This window comes from Rhinolophus hipposideros (assembly GCF_964194185.1).
Source record: "Rhinolophus hipposideros genome assembly, chromosome: 22".
Classification (NCBI taxonomy): Eukaryota; Metazoa; Chordata; class Mammalia; order Chiroptera; family Rhinolophidae; genus Rhinolophus; species Rhinolophus hipposideros.
The window spans coordinates 24,550,223-24,573,559 of NC_138068.1; the positions used below are offsets into that span (position 1 = coordinate 24,550,223).

The following is a 23,337-nucleotide window of genomic DNA, read 5'->3' on the forward strand; positions in this document are numbered from 1 at the left end:
GACTCCGCTGTTGAAAATGACCCAAGCATAGTGCTGAAGCACTGCCTTGTGTTCCTAAGCAAGCACAGGAAGATTGCGATGTGCCTGACGGAGAATCGTGTGTGAGATAAGCTTCATTCGGGCATGGACCCTAGTGCTGTTGTCAATGAGCTCAATGCGAATGAATCAACAATAGCGGGGGGTGGCAAAAAAAAAGGTATACAAGTGGACACTTTGGTTATCATTCCTCAAGCAGTAGTTCGCCGTAATCAGAAGTGTCTGGACGCTGATGGTAACCAGATGGTGAGCACCTTTGGTAATTGCAGAAGTCAAACTTGTATTCATCTTTTGTTATCGGTATATATTGAGCATTGCAATTTTAATAGTTTTTTCCTTTCTTAAAATGTGTATACATTTTTTGGCACCCTCTGTATATTAAATAAGGTGTCTTTAAACAAAAACACATAAAACAAGGTTATGTATTGCTCAATTGATGAAAAGGTTGTGACCAGAGGCTTACAGGAACCTAGCCCTATAATTCTCGTAAGAGCGATGGTTCAGTGTTCATGGAGACTTTGTAGACTTTATAGAATGTGACTACCATGAATCACCAGAATCTACTACTGTATAGAATAAATAGTGGCTGCACGAGTAAAGACAGGCCAGTTGAGGCCAGGCATGGATTAGAAACCCGCCAAGGGCGTGGCCTCATCTGTGTCCCTCCCTATTCAGGGATCAGAGTCACGGAGGTGGACTGGCAGTGGCTGAGGAATGGTGCTGCCCACCACACCCAGGAGTACCCTAGCCCTGAGCTGGTGGTTCGCAGGGGTCAGATGTTCACCTTGGTACTGGAACTGAACAGCCCACTGGACAACAGGGAGACCCTCATCTTCACGGTGGAGACAGGTAACTGGATTACCAGCACCCTCCACTGGTCCGCATCCAGAAACACTTGTCTTGGGACCAGTGACCTGAGACCCTGTGATCATCAGCCCAGACTTTCGGCAAGAGGGGTCGGGGGGAAGCAAGACTCTGTAGCTGTGCTCAGCCCCGAATCCTGGAAGCGTTTGATGACAGCTTTCTGGGGATGGCTGGGAGGTGCTGCCAGCAGGCAGTGGAATAGATGAGATGACAACTCTGGAATCCTGAGGGTGCCAAGGAATCCAGGGCTCCTGGGGGGTATGAGAAATCATCAGGCACTTTTGGAGCCCAAGCTTGTCTTTCCTGGCCAGACATTGGCAGACTTTCATCTCAGTGGGTCCTGTCACTTTCTCCTTGATCCAGGAGGTAGGTGGGAGTCAGGACAGCTGAGGGTTACCGCATTCTTGGTCAGATCCTTCCCCCCAGCAATGTTCCAGCAGCTCAGGGGGTGAAGGATGTACTTCCTGGCCTGTAGTTTTTCCACTTCTCTAGCACTGGGCTTCCTAGGGGCAGCTAGGTCTTCTGATTCCCTCTTCTCTGCCAGGACCCCAAGCTTCTGAGGCTCTCCACACCAAAGCTGTGTTCCAGACAACGGAGCTGGAGGTGGGAGATGCATGGACAGCAGTGAAGGAGGCACAGATGGAGAACACGGTGACTGTCAGCCTCACCAGCCCCCCTGATGCCATCATTGGCCGCTACCTGCTGAGCGCCAGGGTTTCCTCTCGCCGCAAACACAGTAACCGGAAGTTGGGAGAGTTTGTTCTCCTTTTCAACCCATGGTGCCCAGGTAGGAGCTGCAGAGTCCAATGCAGACATTTTCCTGGAAACTGTCCTAGAGGAAGCCTGACCTTAGAGGGGGCCTGAGAGGCAAGTTAATGGACAGAGTGTCGAATGCCAAGAGCTTGGCAGAGCTGAGCCTAAGCAGAGGCAGACACTGGGCAAAGGAACCTGGTAGCAGGTGCCACAAAAGTAGGCTGTGCCTGAGGGGCAGGAATCAGTAGTATCTGGTGGGCAGCGATGGGGCTGATGGCAGGACAGGCTCAGGAGTGGGTAAGAGCTGGGCTTTAGCCATTAGACAGCCTTGGTTCAATCCCAGCTCTGCTAATACTTTCCTCTATGAGTCCGTTTCCTCACATGTAATATGGGAATAATAGTGCCTACCTTTTAGGGTTATAATGACAATTCATAGCACTAATGCTTGTTATAGATGAGGCACATCATAAGGGTTACTAGGGTCAGTATTTGTATTAACATTTAAGAAATGTGAGGCTGCGGAGTGGCCGGTTAGCTCAGTTGGTTAGAGCATGGTTCTAATAACACTGAGATTGCCGGTTTGATCCCATCATGGGCCACTGTGAGCGGCACCCTCCTTAAAAAATAATAAATAGATAGATAAATAAATCTAAAAAAACAAAGAAATTTGAGGCTGCTATTGGCATCAGTCGGGTCCCCCAAAGGCATCAGGACTCCTAAAATCCCTCAGTCTTGGGCTAGGTTGGGGTTGGTCCCTGCCTGGGGAAAGACCAGGCAGGTGGAATGGAGCCCAGCAAGCCCCCTCTTGGCCTCTCCTGCCCCAGTCAGCCCCCAGGCACTGTCCGCACTGTCCTGCAGCTGATCCCTGATGTAGCCCCTTCCCCAGGCCGGCAAGGCCAGAGCCCCAGCCCATGCAGGGCCTGACGACTGCTTTTCAGAGGACGACGTGTTTCTGGCCTCCGAAGAGGAGAGACAGGAGTACGTGCTCAATGACAACGGAATCATCTTTCGAGGCGTGGAGAAGCACATCCAAGCCCAAGGCTGGAACTTCGGGCAGGTCTCCAGGGGCACAGGATGTGGGCTGGGGCATGTGAAAAGTCAGCCCAGGAGCCCCTTTGTCTGCTCACCTCTTCCCAGGAGGGACAAGCTGTCTGACTCCTAGAGCAAATTCATTCGCCTATCCATCCATCCATCTACTATTAGTTGTGGCAGGGCCTGTGCTGGGTCCTTAGGAAGGCAAAGGGCTTTGGGTATAATTTGGAAACAGAATGGGTCAGTTCTGCTATAGAAATATAAATAGCTTAGGTTAGGTGTTCTCAGTCTTGCGTGTGCACCAGTATCACACAGAGGGCTCACTGAAACACACAGGTGGCCGGGCCCCACCCCCAGAGTGGCTGATTCAGTAGGTGGGGTGGGGGGAGCTGATATGTGCATTTCTAACAAGTTCCCAGATGATGCCACTGTTGTTGGTCTGGGGCCACACTGGAGAGCCACTGGCTTAAATAAATTCGTTATAATACAAGGCACGATGGGTGGAGGAAAGTCAGAGTGGCAGAGATGGGAGCACAGGGAGTTCAGAAGAGCGTGAAAGAAAAACACCACCTCGGGGATTTCGGAAGGCTTCATGGTATAGGGGTGGGTGTCCAAAGTTGGGCGGAATCTGGACAGGCAAAGGGAAGAGCAGACAGAGCAGCGTGGAGGTGGGAAGTCAGGGAGTAGCTGAGGTTCTGCTAGAGGACTTCTATCTGCCTGGATTCTGGGTGATCAGCGGGAAGAAGGTTGGCCACGCAATTTAAGGACCTTCACTGTCAGGCTGAGGAGCTGGGGATGGAAAAGGGCGCAGGGGCTGGGCAGGGATGATACACTGGAGAGTTTAGGGTCCACCTCAGGGGTAACCACTTCTCAGTACCCACTTCTTATTACCATGTGGGAAAGTAAGTGTTCCCAGACCTTCCAAATTTTCAGAGACCAGAAATCTTAATTTGTATGTAAAAATCTCCCAGTTCTTAAATGAATCCCCTAGTTTGTCAATTAATTCAAATATAGTTGAAAAAAATCATTTAAACCAAATGATTGTGCCTGTGGAGTCTATGTGACTCCAAAGCCACAAGTTTACCACAATCTTTACTGTGGGCACTGGGAGGCCATGGGGAGCTATCGAACAGGAGAGGACTTGATTAAGGTTGAGCTTGGTTCCCAGGTGACTCTCTGAGGAAAGGTTTCTGACACATGAGGATCCTCTGTGGTGAGGGGTGAGGGTCGTGGGAGGGTCTGGAATACGGGTGAGGCTCTGACCTCTAAGCATAGCCTCTCCGGGGACAGTTTGAGGAGGACATCCTGAACATTTGCCTCTCCATCCTGGACCGAAGCCCCAGTCACCAAGACGACCCAGCCACTGATGTGTCCTGCCGCCACGACCCCATCTACGTCACCAGGATCATCAGCGCCATGGTGAGGAGCCCCACCATCCCTGCATACACACTCCCTCATGGATCCCAAGCCAAACCCAGGGCCGCACCTTATGATTTTTCTCAAGTTACCTCTTGTTTTCATTCTCTGTTGCTGCGTAACAATTCCTCCCCCCCACCACCACCACCACCAAAAACTCAGTGGCATAAAACAACCATTTATTATGTATTATGCATACAATTTTGTAGATCAGGGTCTTGGGCAGGGAACTGTGAGGATAGCTTATCTCTGCACCAAGATGCTTTAGCTGGAGGTGTCTGAATGGCTGCATATGTCTGGAATGGTTTGACAGGACCATATATCTGGGGCCTTGGTTCTGGCAGTCAGTGTTTCCTTGGTTCTTCTCTTCCATGCTGTGTCTGATGGAGCTGGAGTCCTTGGTTCTCTTCCGTGCTGTGTGTGCTGGAGATGGAATGTCAGGATGGCTTGCTCACACTCACGTCTGGCTGGCCCCTGGGCTGAGCTGGTGAGAATAGCTTAGTCTGGCCGGTCATCACTCTGTCTCTTCACGCAGCCGTTCCACATGGTTAGGTTGGACTTCCTCAGAGCATGGCAGTCTCAGAGTAATCAGACATGGCAGCAGGCTTCTCCCCAAGCAATTGTTCCAGAAAGAGGAAGTGGAAGCTGCCAATCCCCAAAGGCCTGCGCCTGAAAACTGGCACAGTATCACTTCCACTGTAGTTGTTGGTCAAAGCAATCACAGGGCAGCCCAGATTCATGGATAGGGAACACAGACCCACCTCCCCGTGGGAGGGGGTGCCATCTATAATCTATTACGAGCCATAGTGCTTCCTCCTCAAAAGGTAGCTAGAGGACCTAGTAACTCTCTCTATAGCAAGCAAGTGTTCAGATCAGTGAGTGGGTATCTCGGATTCCAAAAATGGACAAAGATATTTTTCTCATATTTGATACTCTCAGTTCCTCGAGGCCTCAGAGAGATGTTGGAGCACAGAGTCTCAAAGGCAGAAACCAGTTCTAAACATAGAGCCCCATGTCCTGTGGGACAGCCGCACGCCCCAGCTCCTGAACTCCTCCTACTAACTTGCTGTGTGATTGGGGAAGGCCCCGTAGCCCCTCTGAATCTCAGTTTTCTCATCATAAAAAAATAAAAGGAAAAGAAAACCCTCCTTTAAGCAGGTTAATATAGTGTGCACAAAGCCTTTAGAACACTGCCTGGCACACAGTAAGCATTTCATGAATGTTCGCTCTCTCTCTAATTATTACACCACGAACAGTCCCCAAAAACACACCATTTAAAACAGGAAATGCTCTAAAACCGTACATGATTTTCAACAATACCAGATCCCTATGGCAGGTAATTGAAAATAATAAATGCTACCAAAAAGTAGGTATTTTAAGACAGCACATGGCCCCAGTTTTCAGATGATTTAAAAGCAAGGGGTGACCCCAAATGACTGTGTGACCCCAAGTGACTACATGACCCAAAGTTGGAGATGATTTTACGTTGGCGAGATCCCTGAAGAAGGGAGCCCTGCCTGGTGGTGGACCCGTGCCCTCCTCTGCGCAGGTGAACAGCAACAACGACCGGGGCGTGGTTCAAGGCCAGTGGCAGGGCAAGTACGGCGGCGGCACCAGCCCACTGCACTGGCGCGGCAGCGTGGCCATTCTGCACAAGTGGTTCAAGGGCAGGTTCAAGCCAGTCAAATACGGCCAGTGCTGGGTTTTCGCTGGAGTCATGTGCACAGGTACCCAGGGAAAGGTTTCCAAGCCCCAGCCAGGCCCCTCATTTGCATTCATTTGCATATATTGGCGAAGGCCCCCTTCTCTCCCTCACCAAAACCGGGTAGTTCTTTATTGGTGATGGGAAAATGAAGGAAACCAGATGGTTCATTCACATGACTTTTGATCATTTATTTTGCAGAAGGAGTCCCATCTCTCTCTGCCTGGAGCTCACTGAGTGCCCTTGAGAGAGTCCTGGGGGTCCAAGGCCTCCAGTCCCCTTAGGCTGTTATGTAGCTGTTATATGGCTTCCAAGTTCCTGCCAGTCTCGGAGCCTGCCTATTCAAATGGGGGTGGCAGTATGTCTCCAGAAGTTCCCTGAGAGAATGTAAAGGAGATGATGGTGTTTCTGAGGGTGGAGACAGGCATGTCAGCCCTGACAAAGTAGACAAAGACAGGGAGGGAGCTTGGGTAGAAATGGGGGCGGGTGGCCAGATCCCTCTTGAGTCCCAGGTCCTGGCCTGCTCCTGGCACTTCTCCAGCCTCCTGCTTTTCAGTCCTTAGGTGCTTGGGGATTGCCACACGAGTTGTTTCCAACTTTAACTCGGCCCATGACACAGACAGGAACCTGAGTGTGGACAAATACGTGGACTCCTTTGGGCGGACCCTGGAGGACCTGACAGAAGACAGCATGTGGTGGGTCCTAGGCCTGCTGGGTCCCAGGGGCTCCCTGAGGCAGAGCCAGTTCTGGAAGGAAAGAGAGGCAAAGGGAAAGGGTGGTTCCAGGCTAAGCAACTCCTCTTCTGAGAAGCAGGGGTCTTTGGACATGTGACTCAGAGCTCAAGAGTGGGGCTCAAGATCTGACTGCCTTGAACCCCCTGCCCTCCCCTCTGTGGGATGCAGCCCTCCCGAGAGTCCTGTGACACAGGGGTGGAGATTCCTTCCATAGTTTCCTCTGTATCGTGTTCCTGCTTCTCTCTCAGCTGCCTGGGCACGTGCTTTGCGTCTCAGGTGACAAACAATCTCCTTTCTCAGCTCAAACAGAACTCTTCACACAAAGCTTTTAAAAATTAACTTTAAGTTATTTTTTGAAATAGGAAACACGTTCACATGCTTTACTATTCCAAAAGTATAAAATGAGTTACAGTGTAAGTCTCCTCCCTCCCAGTTTCAGCCTCCCCATCCTCCTCTGGAGACAGCACTGGGACTAGCTTTTTCCATCTCTTTCCAGAGACAGGCTCTGCAAACAGAAGAACACAAACATATGTAGTCCCATCACATCCCTGCTTTTTAATATTGGCAGCATAGTGTAATACAGGCATACCTCGTTTTATTGCTTTTCTGCTTTATTGCACAAATGTTGCGTTTTATATAAATTGAAGGCAAGACCTTCTACCTGCAAAAAGATCATGATTCGCTTTATTGTGATACAAGCTTTATTTCAGTGATCTGGAACCAAACCCACTGTATCCCCAAGGTATGCCTATATTGTTCATCTTGCTTGTACATTTAATAATTTCATATCAGTACACTCAGGGTTTCCTCATTTTTTTGTAGTGTGCAAAAAGATAACATCACACTCAGTGAGCACCTAGTCTAAGCCAGGCCCAGTTCTAAGAGCTAAACGTATACTAACTCTTGTATTCCTCCAAACAACCTTGTGAGCACGCTAGTGTTATTATCTCTATTTTGCAAATGAGAAAACCAAGGCACAGAGAGGTTAAGTAATTTATCTAAGGCCACACAGCTAGTAAATGGAAAAGCAGGGTAGGAACCTGATCAGCCTTTCAGTTGTATGGAAAAACCATCGTTTTCTAACCATCTCACATGGATGGGCCAAACAGTTGCTTTTACAAACAAGGCTTCAATGAATAACGTCCGAATGTCTGTTCCTATGTGTGCAAGTTGTCATACAAGCCAACATTCTAAAGAGCAGGGGAAACCATGAAGAGCATGAAGTATAGAACCCTGACGGCCTCGGCAACCCTGTTCCTAGAATGTCCTTGCCACCCCCAGGGAACATGCCCTTCCGCCAGTGGGTCTCCAGCCTCACATCACCTCTCTTCTCCCCTTTCCTTCTCTTTTTCCTTCTCTTTACTCCCTCTGCCTGCAGGAGCACCACAAAAATTCCGCTCTTCTTTCATCAGGCAGAATGAACAAACACTTCTTTTGGATGTTGGGGCCTCTCTCACCATGCAGGTTACCACTGCCCTCCCTTTTACCCAAAAATGCTTATCAAGATATTTGCCCAAACAAAGACCATTACCACCCTAAGAGGAATTCAGAGACTAGCTGCAAAGATGCGAAGTCAGGCCAGCTAGGGTTTCTCTCTGCTGCTTCCTTACTGTGTGACCTGTGTCACTTCTCCTAGTCTCCTATTCTCATCTTTAACATAGAAAACTTAAAGGCTGAACTCTTTATCAAGGCCTATAAGCTGCATATTCTGAACCCTACCTGCACCCTGTGCTTGCTGTAACCCAGAGATACTTACATACTTTCTGTTCCTCAAACCCACTAAGCTTATTCTTGTCTAAAGACCTTTGTACATGCTGTTCCTTCTGCCTGGAACACTGTTCCCTTCACTCTTCCTATGGTTCTTTTTCCTTTAAGTCTTATACATGCTGTTCCTTCTGCCTGGAACACTGTTCCCTTCACTCTTCCTATGGTTTTTTTTCCTTTAAGTCTTCTACATGCTGTTCCTTCTGCCTGGAACACTGTTCCCTTCACTCTTCCTATGGTTAATTCTTTTTCCTTTAAGTCTCATCTTAGACATAATTTACCTAGAGTAAGTCTCCAGCAGTTATTCTCTATCTCAAGCCCCTGTCTTTATAGCATTTATTTACTTATATATGTTTTATTTATCTGCTTACTTAATTTTGCCTATTTCCCTATCTGTCTCCTTTGTTAAAATGTAAGCTGCATGAGGGTAAGGATCTTCTGTCTTATTTGCAGTTGTATTTCTGGTACCTTAAATAGCAGGTTTGTGATATATATACACATTCACTCATACACACACGCACACACACACACACACACACACAATATGTGCTCATCAATATGGTTGAATGAATGGTTCACAAGATTCAGCCACAGTTCTCTTGCAGAATGCAAGAGACTGCATTCTGCAAGGGACTGGCTTGCTCTAGGAACTTGCCCTCCCATGGACCTCTGTGCTCACAGTAGGTCACCCTGCCCCAACCTCTCTCTGGCAGGAATTTCCATGTCTGGAATGAGAGCTGGTTTGCCCGGCAGGACCTGGGCCCTTCTTACAATGGCTGGCAGGTTCTAGATGCCACCCCGCAGGAGGAGAGCGAAGGTATGAGTTCAGCCGGGTGGGTCCCAGATCCCTCTGCTCGTCACCCACACTGCTCATGCCCACCCCTCTTGCCCAGGCGTATTCCGGTGCGGCCCGGCCTCGGTCACCGCCATCCGTGAGGGCGACGTGCACCTGGCCCATGACGGCCCATTTGTGTTTGCGGAGGTCAACGCAGACTATGTCACCTGGCTCTGGAATGAGGATGAGAGCCGAGAGCGTGTGTACTCAGACACAAAGAAGATCGGGAGGTGCATTAGCACCAAGGCAGTGGGCAGCGACTCTCGCGTGGACATCACGGGCCTCTACAAGTATCCGGAAGGTAAGGGCAACATGGTGGCTTCCATCAGCCTCCCCAGATGACCCATCTGCTACAGAGCCACCCGAAAGGTGGCCGGGTCCAGGCCTTTTCCCATATGTTATGGTGGTGATAGCTTCATTCAGCGCTGTCTCTGCGCTTTGAGCCAAGTGCCTTTAGCTTATATTAATAGCATCCTCTTTTCGCTAAGATTCCCCACATCTAATAGTAATAATAGCTTCATTTCCTTGAACACTCACCATGGTCCAGGCACTGTACAAGGTATGTTCACGTATGATAATACTACTAATAATAATAATAGTGATGATAGTAGCAGATATGATGTATTGAACACCTAGGATACATAGTACTACGGCCCAGTTCAAAATAATAATAATAATAATAATAATAGCAGCTCCTGTTCATCATCTCCCAGGGCCTATGCCATAGTTTCCAATTTGTGGTCATTGGTTTTTGAAGACCCTGTACTTGTTGGGATACAAAAGCAAAACAAGTACCCTTTTTATTTTAGCCACCTCCAGCTAAACACTTTAAAAATTGCGCTTTCTCACTGAATAACAGGTCCCTTAGCAATGCCGTGATCTGATCTATATATTTTCAGCCATTTCTGCTTGTTAAAACAATGTTATTCGAGTAGTAGTTCAAACTTGAGGTCGAGCTTGTCTCTTCCCCTCCCCTAAGCACAAGCTAGAGCAGTGACAGAGGAAGGTTGCTACAAAGCTGCTCTGGCTGCCTCCACCCCTCTGTTGTCTATTCTCTAGCAAAGCGGTTTGTAGCTCTGATTGCACACTGGAATGAGCTGGCGTGCTGTTTTAGTTATGTAGATTGAACAGCAATTATTTATTTGCGGAGGATTCTGTGGGTCAGCAATTTAGGCTGTGCTCAGCTGCGATCGTTCATCTGCACCAAATATCTGCACCATGAGCTGTGGACTGGGACCCTGTATACGTCTGGGGCCTCAGATGGGACTGCTGGGCTAGCTGGACCTCTCTCCTCACTTGGCCTCTCATGCTCCCGTAGGCCAGCCCTGGCTTGTCCACGTGGCGGCAGCACTCCCAGAGAGGGAGAAATGAAGCTGCAAGGTCTCTCAAGGCCTTTCTCGGAGTTTGCACTTGTCATTTCTACCATATTCGACTGGTCAAAGCAACAAACAAGGCCACCCCAGATTCAAGGGGCAGGAAGTAGAGGCCACCTCTTGAAGCAAGGAGCTTCAAAGAAAGGATGATGGTCATTTTTAAGCAACCACAAGAGCCCCCATTGTACACCCCCGACTAATCGAATCACAGTCACTAGAGGGTGTGACCCAGGCTTCAGGACTTTTAAATACTCCCCAGGCAATTCCAATATGCAGCCAGCATGAAGTATTAGGCCAAGGAGGAGGAGGAGGAGAGAAGAAAGCAAATGCTTTTGGCTTAACCAGGTGAAGATTCCACGCACCTCAGCATCTGAGGCTCCTAGTTAACTCTCTATGCTTAACAAGGACAGATGGTGACTCCATTACAACCTGCGCCATCAGGATTCACTCCTATGTTGTCTCCCACCCCTTCCCCTGGCACAGCTGATTTCTTGAGACATTTGGCCCCCTCTTTCAGCAGACCCCTTGCCACCCAGGCAATCACACAGCTTCCCTCTGATGCATGGTAATTTTGCTCACAGGTTCTGCAGGGGTTTTACAAAGCTGGGGGGATCTTTCCCCCCACAATCATCTATACTCTGTGCCCCACTCAAAGGCTGGTGAGGAGAAAGGTCTTGGTGGGCTGTCCTCCACCTGCCATCTCCTATCAGTTCTCTTCTCCCTGCTCAGGTAGTACATAGCTCAATAAGCAAGACAGGACAAGTAGACCTCCCACAGCCATGAAATGCCAACTTCTCCTTCCTATATGTAAGAGCTAAAATTATAAACTTTTAAAAGAAAACATAAGTTTAATGTTTATAACCTTGGGTTAAACAAAGCCTTTTTCGCTATGACAGTAAGAGTACAAATGACAAACGGAAAAAGTGAACGTCATCAGAATTAAAAACTCATGCTGCAAATTACACTATCAAGAAAGCCAAAAGATAGCCCACAGAATAAAAGAAAATATTTGCAAATCACGTCTCTAATAAGAGTGTGTTTCTAGAGGGTGTGAACCAGGTATCAGGACTTTTAAAATCTCCCCAGGCAAATGCTTTAGATTTTACCGGGTAAGAATCCTGTGCCCCTAGGCGGCCGGTGCCTGTGTACTCAGACACACTCCCATCACTTGTCCCCATTCCAGAGCCAGGTGAGGTAGTCTGCGTTGACTTCCGCAAACACAAAGGAGCCATTGTAAGCCAGGTGCAGAACCAAACAGTGCCCGTAGCTGAGGTCTGCATATGGCACTTGGGCTCGTTGAAACCCAAAAGTAAAGTGGTAGTTTTGCCCCGAGAAGAGAGAAATGAGAAAAGATGGCCCTGGGATAGGCAAAGAGGAAGAGGGTACCTACCTCACTGATATGCATGCCCTGCAGGGTCCCGGAAGGAGAGACAGGTGTACAGCAAGGCCGTGAGGAAACTGTTCAGTGTGGAAGCCTCGGGGAGGAGGGCCCGGGTCCGGAGGATTGGCGGCCGTGGTGTCTGGCGTGATGACCTCCTGGAGCCCACCACCAAGCCCAGTATCACCGGCAAGTTCAAGGTACTAGAGCCACCTGTGCTGGGACATGACCTGAAGCTGGCCCTGTGCTTGACCAACCTCACCTCCAGGGCCCAAAGGATCCGAGTCAACCTGAGCGGTGCCACCATCCTCTACACCCGCAGGCCAGTGGCAGAGATCCTGCACGAATCCCACACAGTGCGGCTGGGGCCGGAAGAAGGTAAGAAGGCCTCCTCTTGGTGGAACCTGGCCAGCCCAACCCCTTTTCCAGAAGGGGTGGGGTGGGGCTTAAATTCCCAGGAACCTACATTCATTTCCAAGAAAGACGATATTCCTGAGCATTTACTTAGTGCTGTGCCTCTTGTCCCCACTTTGCAGATGAGAAAACTGAGGGTCAAAGAAGCTAAATAATGAGAATGATAATAAAGTCCACAATTATCTGGTTGCAAACAGCCTGGATAGTGAAGTGATTTATAGTCTCTACTTATCACAATTAGTATGAATATTTACATGCCAAGTAAACACCTGCTAGGAGCATTTCATTATACATATATGGAATACACCTTGTATTGCCTTCCTAAAATCCAGGTGTTCTGCATGAGAGGGATGAACCAGTAAGAGATGTTTATTCAGTGCTTACACGTGCCAGGCCCATCCTAAGACTTCTACATGAATTGGGGTACTACCACTAGCTCAGTTTCTCAGAGGAGGAAATTCACATCCAGAAAGGTGAACTCACAACTCGAGAGTCAAGATTCAAACCAGTCTGGCCTGAGAGCACTTCTAAGAGCCCAGGCAAGGCATAGCCAGGGTTCAAAGCCAGGAAATGTCCGACCCCGGGGCACATTTACTCGGCTGATTCTATTGCCTGACTACAGGCATGGAGTGCTGGGTCAGATCAGCCCATACCAATTATGCTTATCGTGCCTAATGGTACTTTTGCCTGAAATGCAGCCTTGATATTACGAAACAAAATAAAATGGCTTCAGTCCTTTTGAAGTACTGAAGTCCTTCAGTACTTTTGCCTGAAATGCAGCCTTGATATTACCAAACAAAATAAAATGGCTTCAGTCCTTTTGAAGGTTTTTATACAATTTTAAGTGACTTTATTCCAACTGCTTTTAAAAATATATGTATTTCAAGGATTTTTTTTTCATAATCTTTATAAACACATAGTACTTCAAATGTGATTTACTAAATGTATCCTTTTTGATTACTCTTCCTCCTTTTCCTACTCTCTCCCGGCCTCCCTTCCTTTCTTTCTCTCTCATTCTCTCTCTCTTTTTAATCTGTCTATACATACGTCTCCATCTCCCCTCCCCTCTGGCTCCCCTATGTACCTATCTATTTATCATCTCTTCACATACCTTCTGAACTCTTAGATTCAGTTAAACAAAGAAATGGTTCCTCTGGGCAGTTTCTGGTAAGTGAAGTCTGTGTATTTTGACAGGATGTGAAAACATGTGAAGAAGGTGTTATTTAATTTTCATACAATCTAAATCACAAAATAACACTTCATAATGAAATATTAATTAAAATATACTTTCCTGTGGCTTTTAGCAATTTTTTATGTGAAAGTAATATATATTCATTAAAGATTTAGAGCACATAAGAGAGAGATCACCTATGATCCTGCCACCCACATACAAATTAACATATTTCCCTTCCAAATTGTTAATGCTCTGTTGGCTTTTTGAAAAACATAGTTCTAATTATATTACAAATACTCAGTAGTGCCCTGCTCTTTTCACTTTATGCTGTAATTTAAATTTTGTATGAGCACTTCATTAACATCATTTTAATAGATGTATAATCTTTAAATAAATACATGATGATTTATTTCATCTTTTCTCTTCTTTTGGGTAGTTATCAGCTTACTGCTATTTTTGGTGAGGTATCTGCTCAGATATTTTAACCACTTTTTAATCGTGTTCATTTTCTTATTGTTGAGTTCTAAGGCTTCTTGTATATTTGGATAGCAATCCTTTAGCACATGTGTCTTTTGTAAATGTTTTCTACTAGTCTGTGGCTTATCTTCTCATTTTCTTGACAATGTCTTTCATAGGACAGAAGTTTTTAATTTTAATGAAGTCCAGCTTGTTGATTTTTTCTTTCATGGATCATGCTTTTGGTGTTGTATCTAAAATGCCATATCCAAGATCTCTAAGTTTTCTCCTACGTTATCTTCTAGGAGTTTTATAGTTTTGCATTTTATGTTTAGGCTTATGATTCATTGTCAGTTCATTTTTGTAGAGTATAAATCTGTGTCTACACTGATTAATCTGGTTATTTATTTACATTTAGATGTCCAGTTATTCCAGCACCATTTATTTAAATGACTCTCTTTTCTTCATTTGTTTTCTTTGCTCCTTTGTCAAAGATCAGTTAACCATATTTGTGTGGGTCTATTTCTGAGGTCTGTTCTGTTCTGTTGATGTATTTGTCTATTCTTTCACCAATATCACACTGTTTTGATTACTGTAACTTTATAGTAAGTTACAGTAATTCGGTAGTGCCAGTCCTCTGATGTTGTTCTTTTTCAATATTTAGTTGGCTGTTCTGGGTCTTTTGCCTCTCCACATAAACTTTAGAATAAGGTTTTTTTTATATATATATATATTCATGAAATAACTTTCTGGAAATTTTATGGGATTGCCTTGAATATAGATCAAGTTGGGAAGAACTGACATCTTGATAATATTGAGTCTTCCTATTCATGAACATGAAATGTCTCTCCATTTATTTAGTTCTTTGATTTCTTTCATCAGTTTTGTAGTTTTCCTCATATACGAGGTGGGACAATTAAGTTTGCGAACTTGTTGCAACAATGTTGCTAACCTTTTTTGATATCAGAGGGATTATTCATTATGCATCTGTACCAACTGGACAGTTAACCAAGTTTACTATTTGGAAGTGTTGAATAGACTGCGTGAAAAAGTTAGACGAAAAAAACTTGAACTTTTCACCAATTCATGGCTCTTGCATCACGACAATGCACCAGCTCATGTGGCACTGTCTGTGAGGGGGTTTTTATCCAGTAAACAAATAACTGTATTGGAACACACTCCCTACTCACCTGATCTGGCCCCCAATGACTTTTTTCTTTACCTGAAGATAAAGAAACTATTGAAAGGAAGACATTTTGATGACATTCAGGACATCAAGTGTAATACAACAACAGCTCTGATGGCCATTCCAGAAAAAGAGTTCCAAAATTGCTCTGAAGGGTGAACTAGGTGCTGGCATCAGTGCCTAGCTTCCCAAGGGGAGTACTTCAAAAGTGACCATAGTGATATTCAGCAATGAGGTGGGTAGCACTTTTTCCAGGATGAGTTTGCAAACTTAATTGTCCAACCTCGTAGATCTTGTACATGTTAATATTTTGTTAGATTAATACCTAAGTATTTCATTTTGGGGATGCCAGTATAAATGATATTATGTTTTTAATTTCAAACCGCACTTCATTGCTGGTCCATAGGAATATGATTGACTTTTATACATTAATTTTATATCCTGTGACCTTGCTGTAATCACTTACAAGTTTCAGGATTTTTTGTTGTTCTTTCAAATCTTCTACATAAATGATCATGTCATCTGTGAATGAGTTTTAGTTTTGCCTTCCCAATCTGTATACTTTTTATTTCCTTTCCTTGTCTTATTGCTTTAGCTAGGACTTCCAGTGCAATGTAAAAACGGAGTGATGAGAGGCGACATCCTTGCCTTGTTCCTGACCTTAGTGGGAAAGCTCTGAGTTTTTCACCATGAAGTATGTTGTTAGCTGTAGGTTTTTTGTAGATACTCTTTGTCAAAGTTCTAGGAACAGAGAGTGTGAGCCAAAATCAAGCCCTTAAAGGACATTTTCCACCGGTTTAAAACTCAGATGCCTTCAGGGACAGGAAGTAAACAGAAATAAAGGAAGCACTCGGAATATAATAGTAGGGGATGGTAGGACAAACTGGAAAGAACATGTGGCACCTAAATAATATATACATTATATGTTATATATTATATTATGTATGACAATATATATTACATGTGATGTTTATTATATATGCTACATGTATAATATATATTATATATAAAAAACAAAACAAAAACAAATATGACTGACAGTCAGATATGGTCTATGGTGACTCATACTCACAAGAAGAGAGTACATAGGCAAGGTTTTTGTGGCTGGTGAGAAAGAAAGAGACAGAGATGGCCAGGATCACAAAAGATTAGAAGGCAGAGGGCACAAGATCACTGGGTGGAGGTATCACTGAAGGTTTTTCACAGTTGGTGGGGCTGATTAGGACTCGGCCTTAATGGGGAGGAAGGAATTGGCGAAGCTGCCAGGAAATTGGCCTCTTCCCTGGATTGGAAGCTTGAGGCAGGTCTTTCGTCTCCCTCTTCTCTGTACCTAGTACATAGTAGATGCTCAATAAACAGTGAGTGAATTCCTGATGGAATGAATGATTGATGGACTGAGAGATTTCCATCTGGAATGATTAGGGAAAGTTTACACACATCTCCAGGAGCTCTTGGAGAAACAATGTGGTGTCATGGTAACTGACTGGCCTGAATTTGAATCCCATCTCATCTTGGTCCCTTGCTTTACTTGCTATGTGACATTAAACAAGAAATGACTCTCTCTGAGCCTTAGGTTTATTCATGTGTGAACTGACAATAATAATGCCTGCCTCATGTTGGTTGCAAGGACCAGAGAGAGTGTAACTATGAATTGAACCTTCCCTTCCTCCTTCTGGGTTCCATCAAAAAAGAATATCAGATCTCCAACTCCCACCTCTACTTTCTCTTCCAGAGAAAAAGATCCCAATCAAAATATCTTATTCCCAATATAAGGAAGACTTGACAGAGGACAAGAAGATCCTGTTGGCTGCCATGTGCCTTGTCACCAAAGGAGATAAGCTCCTGGTAGAGAAGGACATTACTCTGGAGGACTTCATCACCATCAAGGTGACTCCTATCTGCATCCCCCACCCTGTTCCTAGCAGCTGTTCTTCAGAGCTCAGAGAGGGAATCAAAAGCTGGGGATTTTGTGCTTTTAGCTCTAGCTTCAACTCTCAAGGGTGGAGAGAAGTGGCGTGGATGTGGGGGATGGATATAATGATGGAGCTCAGTAACAGGGTATATGGAAGCAAGGGGTAGACAGGATATTACCCCATCCTCTGACCCAGCCAGGACCATGGGTTTCCTGGGGGAATGGGGAGGAGGAAGGATGATTTATGGGTATTGCCTCTTCAGGTGCGGGGCCCAGCCATTGTGGGGGTGGCAGTTGTGGTGGAAGTGATGGTGGTCAACCCCCTCTTGGAGAGAGTGGAGGACTGTATGCTGATGGTGGAGGGAAGTGGCCTTCTCCAAGGACAGCTCAACATCGAGTAAGTGCCAGCCTGGGGATGGGAGCGGGGGAGAGGGACTGCCTTCCTTATAAGGTCAACCATAGAAAAGCTGCTGGTGGGTGAGGGGTGTAGGAGAGATTCTGGACCCCCAGGAACCAGCCCATTGTCTAGATACATCAGCCTTCATTCATTTAGCATAAGGTATGTTCAGGACACAGGGAGAATAGGCTGGCTGGTTGGAAAGAGTGAAAAGTGGTGGAAGGGAATATTAAACTGGAAGCATATTGATAAGGCTTGAATGTCAAGCCACAAGGTGTGACCTTGATCCCAAGGGCTCTGGAGAGCCATGGACTGGCAGGCCAGGCTCAGGAATGAGAGAAAGCTGATGGTCTACCTTTCTCCTTCCCCCTTTTCCCAGTGTTCGCAGCCTAGAACCCCAGGAGAGAGCCTTGGTCCAGTTCAACATCACCCCTTCTAAGAGTGGCCCAAGGCAGCTGCAGGTGGACCTTGTCAGCTCCCACTTCTCGGACATCAAGGGCTATGTGATCATCCATGTGGCCACAGCCAAGTGATGGACCACCAGGGAGAGGGGAGGAAATGGCTCCCGTTCTCCTCCTGTCCACCTCTTTGCCCTTCCCATGTGGGAGTCAGGAGGCCTGGGTTCCAGTCCTGCTACAGCTTCTGCCTCACTCTGTGAACTTGGACAAGTTCATTCGCCTCTCGGGCCTTGGTTTCCTCATCTGTAAAATGAGGTGTGAGATTCAAGAATCCTTAAGCTTTTGGACAATGATGGATGATGTAGGGAGCCTCTACCACCTTCATCTTATCATCCTCATTACTGGGAGGCTGACAGACCGAGCATTAGAGTAACCCCAGCCCACCTGGCACTGCCATCACCTTCCATACAGATCACTGTCACCCTGGCTGACCCCTGGGCTCTCCTTTGTTCTCTCTCAGCTCCTCAATGCTCTAACCACATCCAGAGCCAAGAATCTCCTCCCAGCTCTAACAGAGAACCCAAAAGTTTTAAGGCTGAAACCTAAGCATTCCTCAACACTCCCATTTTACATAGAGCGGAGAACCTTGCCACATGGCCACGGGAGGAGCTAGAGGCAGAGTTGGGGCCCATGTGCATGCCATTTACACCATCTAAGTTTTACCCCGAAGTCATGTTCCTGAAAAGCATTAGATTTGAAGGGATAGGAGATTTTCCCTCATTGAAGACACAGGCCCAGCATCTGAGGGGCTATTGCTGCCTGGAAAAAGCTGAAAACAGAGAAGGAGCCATTAAGACTGGATTGCAGTTGGGGATACAGCCCCCAAAATGATCTACCTATGGTTGTCAGGGATCTCATACCACCAACCCAGTGTTGATTTACTTTCTTTGGAACCAGAACAGTGTTGACTTCGCAGAACATCCCCAGCAGCTTATACTACACACAATCACATTCTTAGCATCAAACAGGACAGAGACCTTTGGGATGAGGACCAGAGTGGAAACCACCAGGCCCTGAAGGTAATGGCACCAAACATGGAAATCAGCTCCAAAATATTCTAGACAGCCAAAGGAATTATAACTAATCATATAACTGAGGAAAAGAGTGAAGGAATAAAATGGAGTCACAATGGTCAAGCTACTAAATTATTAAAAGTAAGTAGACTGAGGCATGACGAAATGATTCTATGCTTGTTGTAACTGACTCTGGAAACTGAAACTTCTGAACTTGCCAGTCCTTCTTCAGTACCTCGATGTACATCCCGTCATTGTGCACCAATGCCTAGATATACATCAAACCCTCAGACGCCCATCTGAGTGACCTCAAGAAGAAATTGTTTCATTGTCCAGATCGCTAGACATCTGAAGATTACCATCTCAGACCAATGCAGAGGCTGAGAATATAGCACTGATTCTTCTCAAAAATGTACTTTTTACTATAAGAACCCTCAGCTTTTCTTTCTCCTTTGGGATATTCTGGGTATTACCTGGTTGTGTTTCCTAGTTTGAAAACCCTAAGACCCTTGAATAAATCTTTGTTATTTTATTTCTAATCAAAGCCTCCTGACTCTTTTTGAGCGCATTGACATAATTTAAGTAATCTGAACAACAGCAACAAAGCACGCTCATCCGCAGTGAGACACCTCCTGGACGCAAACTCCAGTGGAAAGAATTTATGTAGTGGGTCTTTGCAAAAAGGGAGTCACGCAAACACATGGACAGTGTATGATGGATGATCCTTGTGATGGCCTCAGTGAAGGCATTTCTCTGATGATTCTGCACAGCACAGGGACAGCTTGGAGAACCCAGGTAAGTGGATGCATTTAATGAGCCAGGTTGCTTTGGTTCCAGGACCCCCTTTCCAAAACTAGGTTTTGGATGCAGCTGGGTTCAGAGCAGGCAGCCTATTCCTCAGGGTTGAGCAGCAGGAAGGGCCATGGGGGGCTGGAGACAACAGGAGGGAATCTTCCACTCTTAGTACAAAGGACAATCCTTTCAGCAGGAAAACCAGACAGAGACAGGTTCCCCTTGTGGTGGTCCCAGATACCTCATTCTTCCAGCAAATGTCATCTTCCTCTCTTCCTCAAGCTTGGTTGTTGCAGGTTGAGCTTTCCAGGAAGCTGGATCTGAGATGGAGTTTAGGGAGCAGGATGTTGATTGAGGAGAGGCCTACGCATCAACCCCCATTAGAGAGCAGGGGAGAAAGTAGGAGGGGGCAGAGGGATAGCCTGGGCCCACCCCACAAGCAAGTCAAGCTAGAATGGCTCGTGTGTGTGTGTCTGTGTGTGTGTGTGTGTGTGTGTGTGTGTGTGTGTGTGTGCTGGGGGAAGGGAAAGTAGCTGAAGGTGATAAGAACCACCTGCCAGGTCACTCTGTCTCCAGTTCAACCCCTTACTCTTGGCGTCTGCCAGCTGAGCTGAAGTAGCACTTCACTGGGACAAAGTTGGCCCCACAGCTGAAAGCAGAGGCCACCCCACAGTCAATGAGAGAGCCCTTGTTGAAGATGGGAGAAGTGGGGACATTGAGAGAAGACACCTAAAGCAGAATGTGGATGGAAGTACGGCTTTGGAAGATGCAAAGAAGAATGTGCAGGTAGGGATTTCCTTTCAGTTGGCAGGGCAACACCCTGACAATGCTTTTCAGAGAGGAAGGGCGGAAGAGATTTCAAGACTGAGCAAAGATGCCAGCAACAGGATTGCTGAGGCTCAGGCCGCCCACTGCTGGAATTCCCTTGTTTTCAAACACTGACCTTCACAGAGGCTCTCGACACTGAGTTAGGTCAGTGATCTGACCTTTCACACACCAGAGGGGCCTCCAAGCCTTTAGAACAAGGGTTGGCAAACTTTTAGTGTTGAGGACCAGAAAGTAAATATTTCAGGTTTGCAGGCCATATGCTCTCTGTTCCAAACACAATACTTAAGCAAATGAGCATGAATGTGTTGCAATAAAATTTTATTGACTGAAAAAGGTCACGGGCCAGGTTTGGCATACGAGTTATGGTTTGCTGACCCTGCTGCAGAACAATGTGCTGACTCCGCTGCTTGCCCTAGGACTAAGTTCTGATGCCAGACTGTACTGCAGCGGAGGATAAAGCCCAACCCTAGGCCGAGGCCAAGCCCTGAACAGGCCCTGCCTGAAGACTCAGGTGGGGCTCCAGTTTGTACCCATGACCCCAGACAGAGCCATGACTCAGAGCCATGATGGACCAGACTGGCCTGATGCAAGAATGAGCCCTAACCCTGGCTCCATACTAAGTCCTGGCTTCTACCGCAGCTAAATCACGACTTGATTCTGGCCCTAGACCAAGCCCTGACTCCACACTGGGCCCCGGTCCAGCCCCAGACACTCTCGGCCTCAGACTGAACCCTAATCCCAATCTCAGACTAAGTCCTGACCACAGACTGAGTCCTCACCCTGGCTTCAGGCTAAGTTCTGAACCAAGAGTGAACTCCAGTTCTGATCTCTGATTGAGCCCTAGACCCAGGCTGAGCCCCGATCCCAAACAGAACCTGATCCCGCACTGGGCTCTGACCTCAATCACACCCTAGGCAGATCGAGCGCTAGTCCTTGGCTTTGCATTTCTCACCCACATCTGAGCTTCTCAGATGGGGGCCCACACACCCCTCGGGTGTACTTGATGTCACTGGGTAAACACAACTGCTCTTCCTAGACCAGGGGTCCAAGCTCACCATCCTTTCTCTTTGAGGTACTTGGGCAGAAATATTTGAGAAGTGTGGTGAACTCCTGGATCGGTCAGCTCTGTCATGTTGTGGAAGTCTGCATTCACACCCCTGTTCTCCAGGAGTAAATATTTAAAAAGCCTGAACCTGACCAGGGTCCTCTCCTGTACTCATGTGTGTTCACTTCTCTTCTTATACATTTTCCAAGAGCAAAAGAAACTCTGCTATGCACCTGCCACCAGAACAGGAAGCAATCCCCCCTCTTAGTAAAAAGGAAGCTCCTTTCAGCAGGGAGACTCCACATGTCATCCGAGATGATCTCCCCTTTTGGTAGCCCCAGACACCTCATCTTTCCAGCAAATGCCAACTATTAGTCTTCCTCAAGTTCGGCTGCTGCCGGTTGACCTTCCAGGAAGCTGACTGAGATGGAGTTCAGGGTGCAGGACATTTATTGAGGAATGGCCTGGGGATCAACTCGGTGAAAGGCAGGAGGAAGAAGCAGGGGGTGCAGAGGGAGGAATCGAACCATGATGCAGACGCAGTGACAGCCTGGGCCCACCCCATGGGCAGCTCTGGAGCTAGAATGACCCATGAGAATTTTCCCAGGTTGGGCCAAGATGTCTGAGCCTTTCTATGCCTGTATTTGTCACTGATTACCCTAGACGAGCTATGACTTTGGGCGAATTAGCTCTCTACAGCTTCAGAGGCCATCCCTAAAGCAGCTTACAGCTGAGAGTCATCTGGGGGCAGCACTCCTGGCAGTGAGATACATACCAAAAATATTTTTTTAAACTGAATGCTACCTCTCTTCAAGTGGTGGAGGTAAGAATAGCTTTAGATGGTGGCATCCAAAAAAGACATCTGAGCCAAAATTTTAATAATAGCAATAAAAATAATCATTAAAAACTAAATTAGTGTGCTTACTGTATGCCAGGAACTGTTTCAGGTGCTTTACTTGTATACTATTAGTTTATTTAATCTTCATAACAACTCAGTGAAGTAGATACTATTATTACCTCCTCTTTCCAAATGAGAAAACTGAGGCATAGAGAGGTTAAGTCACTTGCACAGAATTGCACAGCAGGTATGTGGTAGACCTGAGTTTTGAACTCAGGCCAGTAGACTGCCCTCAGCCACTGGGCTATACTGCATGAGAAGAGCCAGCTGTGCAAAGACCTGGGAAACAGATGTGTTAGTTTGGGGCTCTCCCAGTAGCACTTATGGAAAGTAACCACACAGTCTCGTGGGAAGGATGACTCTTGGCTCCCATTTCACACGGCCCTCTCCTCTTGCTCAGGCTGAGAAAGTCACATCCTTCTTCAACCTGCCTGGGCATCTTCACTCAGACAGTCACATGCTCTCTCCTGGGATTTTGACTCTTAAGAGATTAGGATGGAAGGAATGCTCAGAGGGCATCACAGGTGGCAGAGCCCTGGGCAGTGTCCTAACCAGGTGATTTCTGCTGACACAGTTGCTGTATGTTTCAGTTACCAATTGCTGTGTAACAAGCCAACCTATAACTTAAGGCTTAAAATAATGACAACAATTATTTTGCTCTTTAATCTGCAATTTGAGCAGGACTTGTTAGAAGTAGCTCATCTCTGCTCAACCTGGTGACCTCTGGAGCAGCTAAAAGGCTGGGTCTGGGATCATCGGCTAAGCCCTAAGCTGGGTCCGTCAGCTACCTAGGACCGGTCCACTTGGCCTGGGCTTCCTCACAACATAGTGTGTGGGTTGCAAGAGTGAGCATCTCGAGAGAGACAGCCAGTTTAAT

At 46.6% G+C, this 23,337-nt stretch overlaps 1 protein-coding gene across 1 annotated transcript; it reads left to right on the top strand.

The window, feature by feature from the left end:
- Positions 1-123: 123 nt before the first annotated feature.
- Positions 124-19,434, top strand: TGM6 (transglutaminase 6; the record flags this gene model as incomplete). Its single annotated transcript, XM_081033780.1, has 13 exons — positions 124-196; positions 712-885; positions 1,445-1,687; positions 2,592-2,710; positions 3,976-4,104; positions 5,651-5,828; positions 6,360-6,498; positions 9,015-9,118; positions 9,195-9,437; positions 11,924-12,265; positions 16,850-17,004; positions 17,293-17,426; positions 17,806-19,434. 13 exons carry the CDS (start codon positions 124-126, stop codon positions 17,957-17,959), a joined length of 2,187 nt encoding a protein of 728 aa, XP_080889906.1. The 3' UTR covers positions 17,960-19,434.
- Between the last annotated feature and the right edge of the window lie 3,903 nt (positions 19,435-23,337).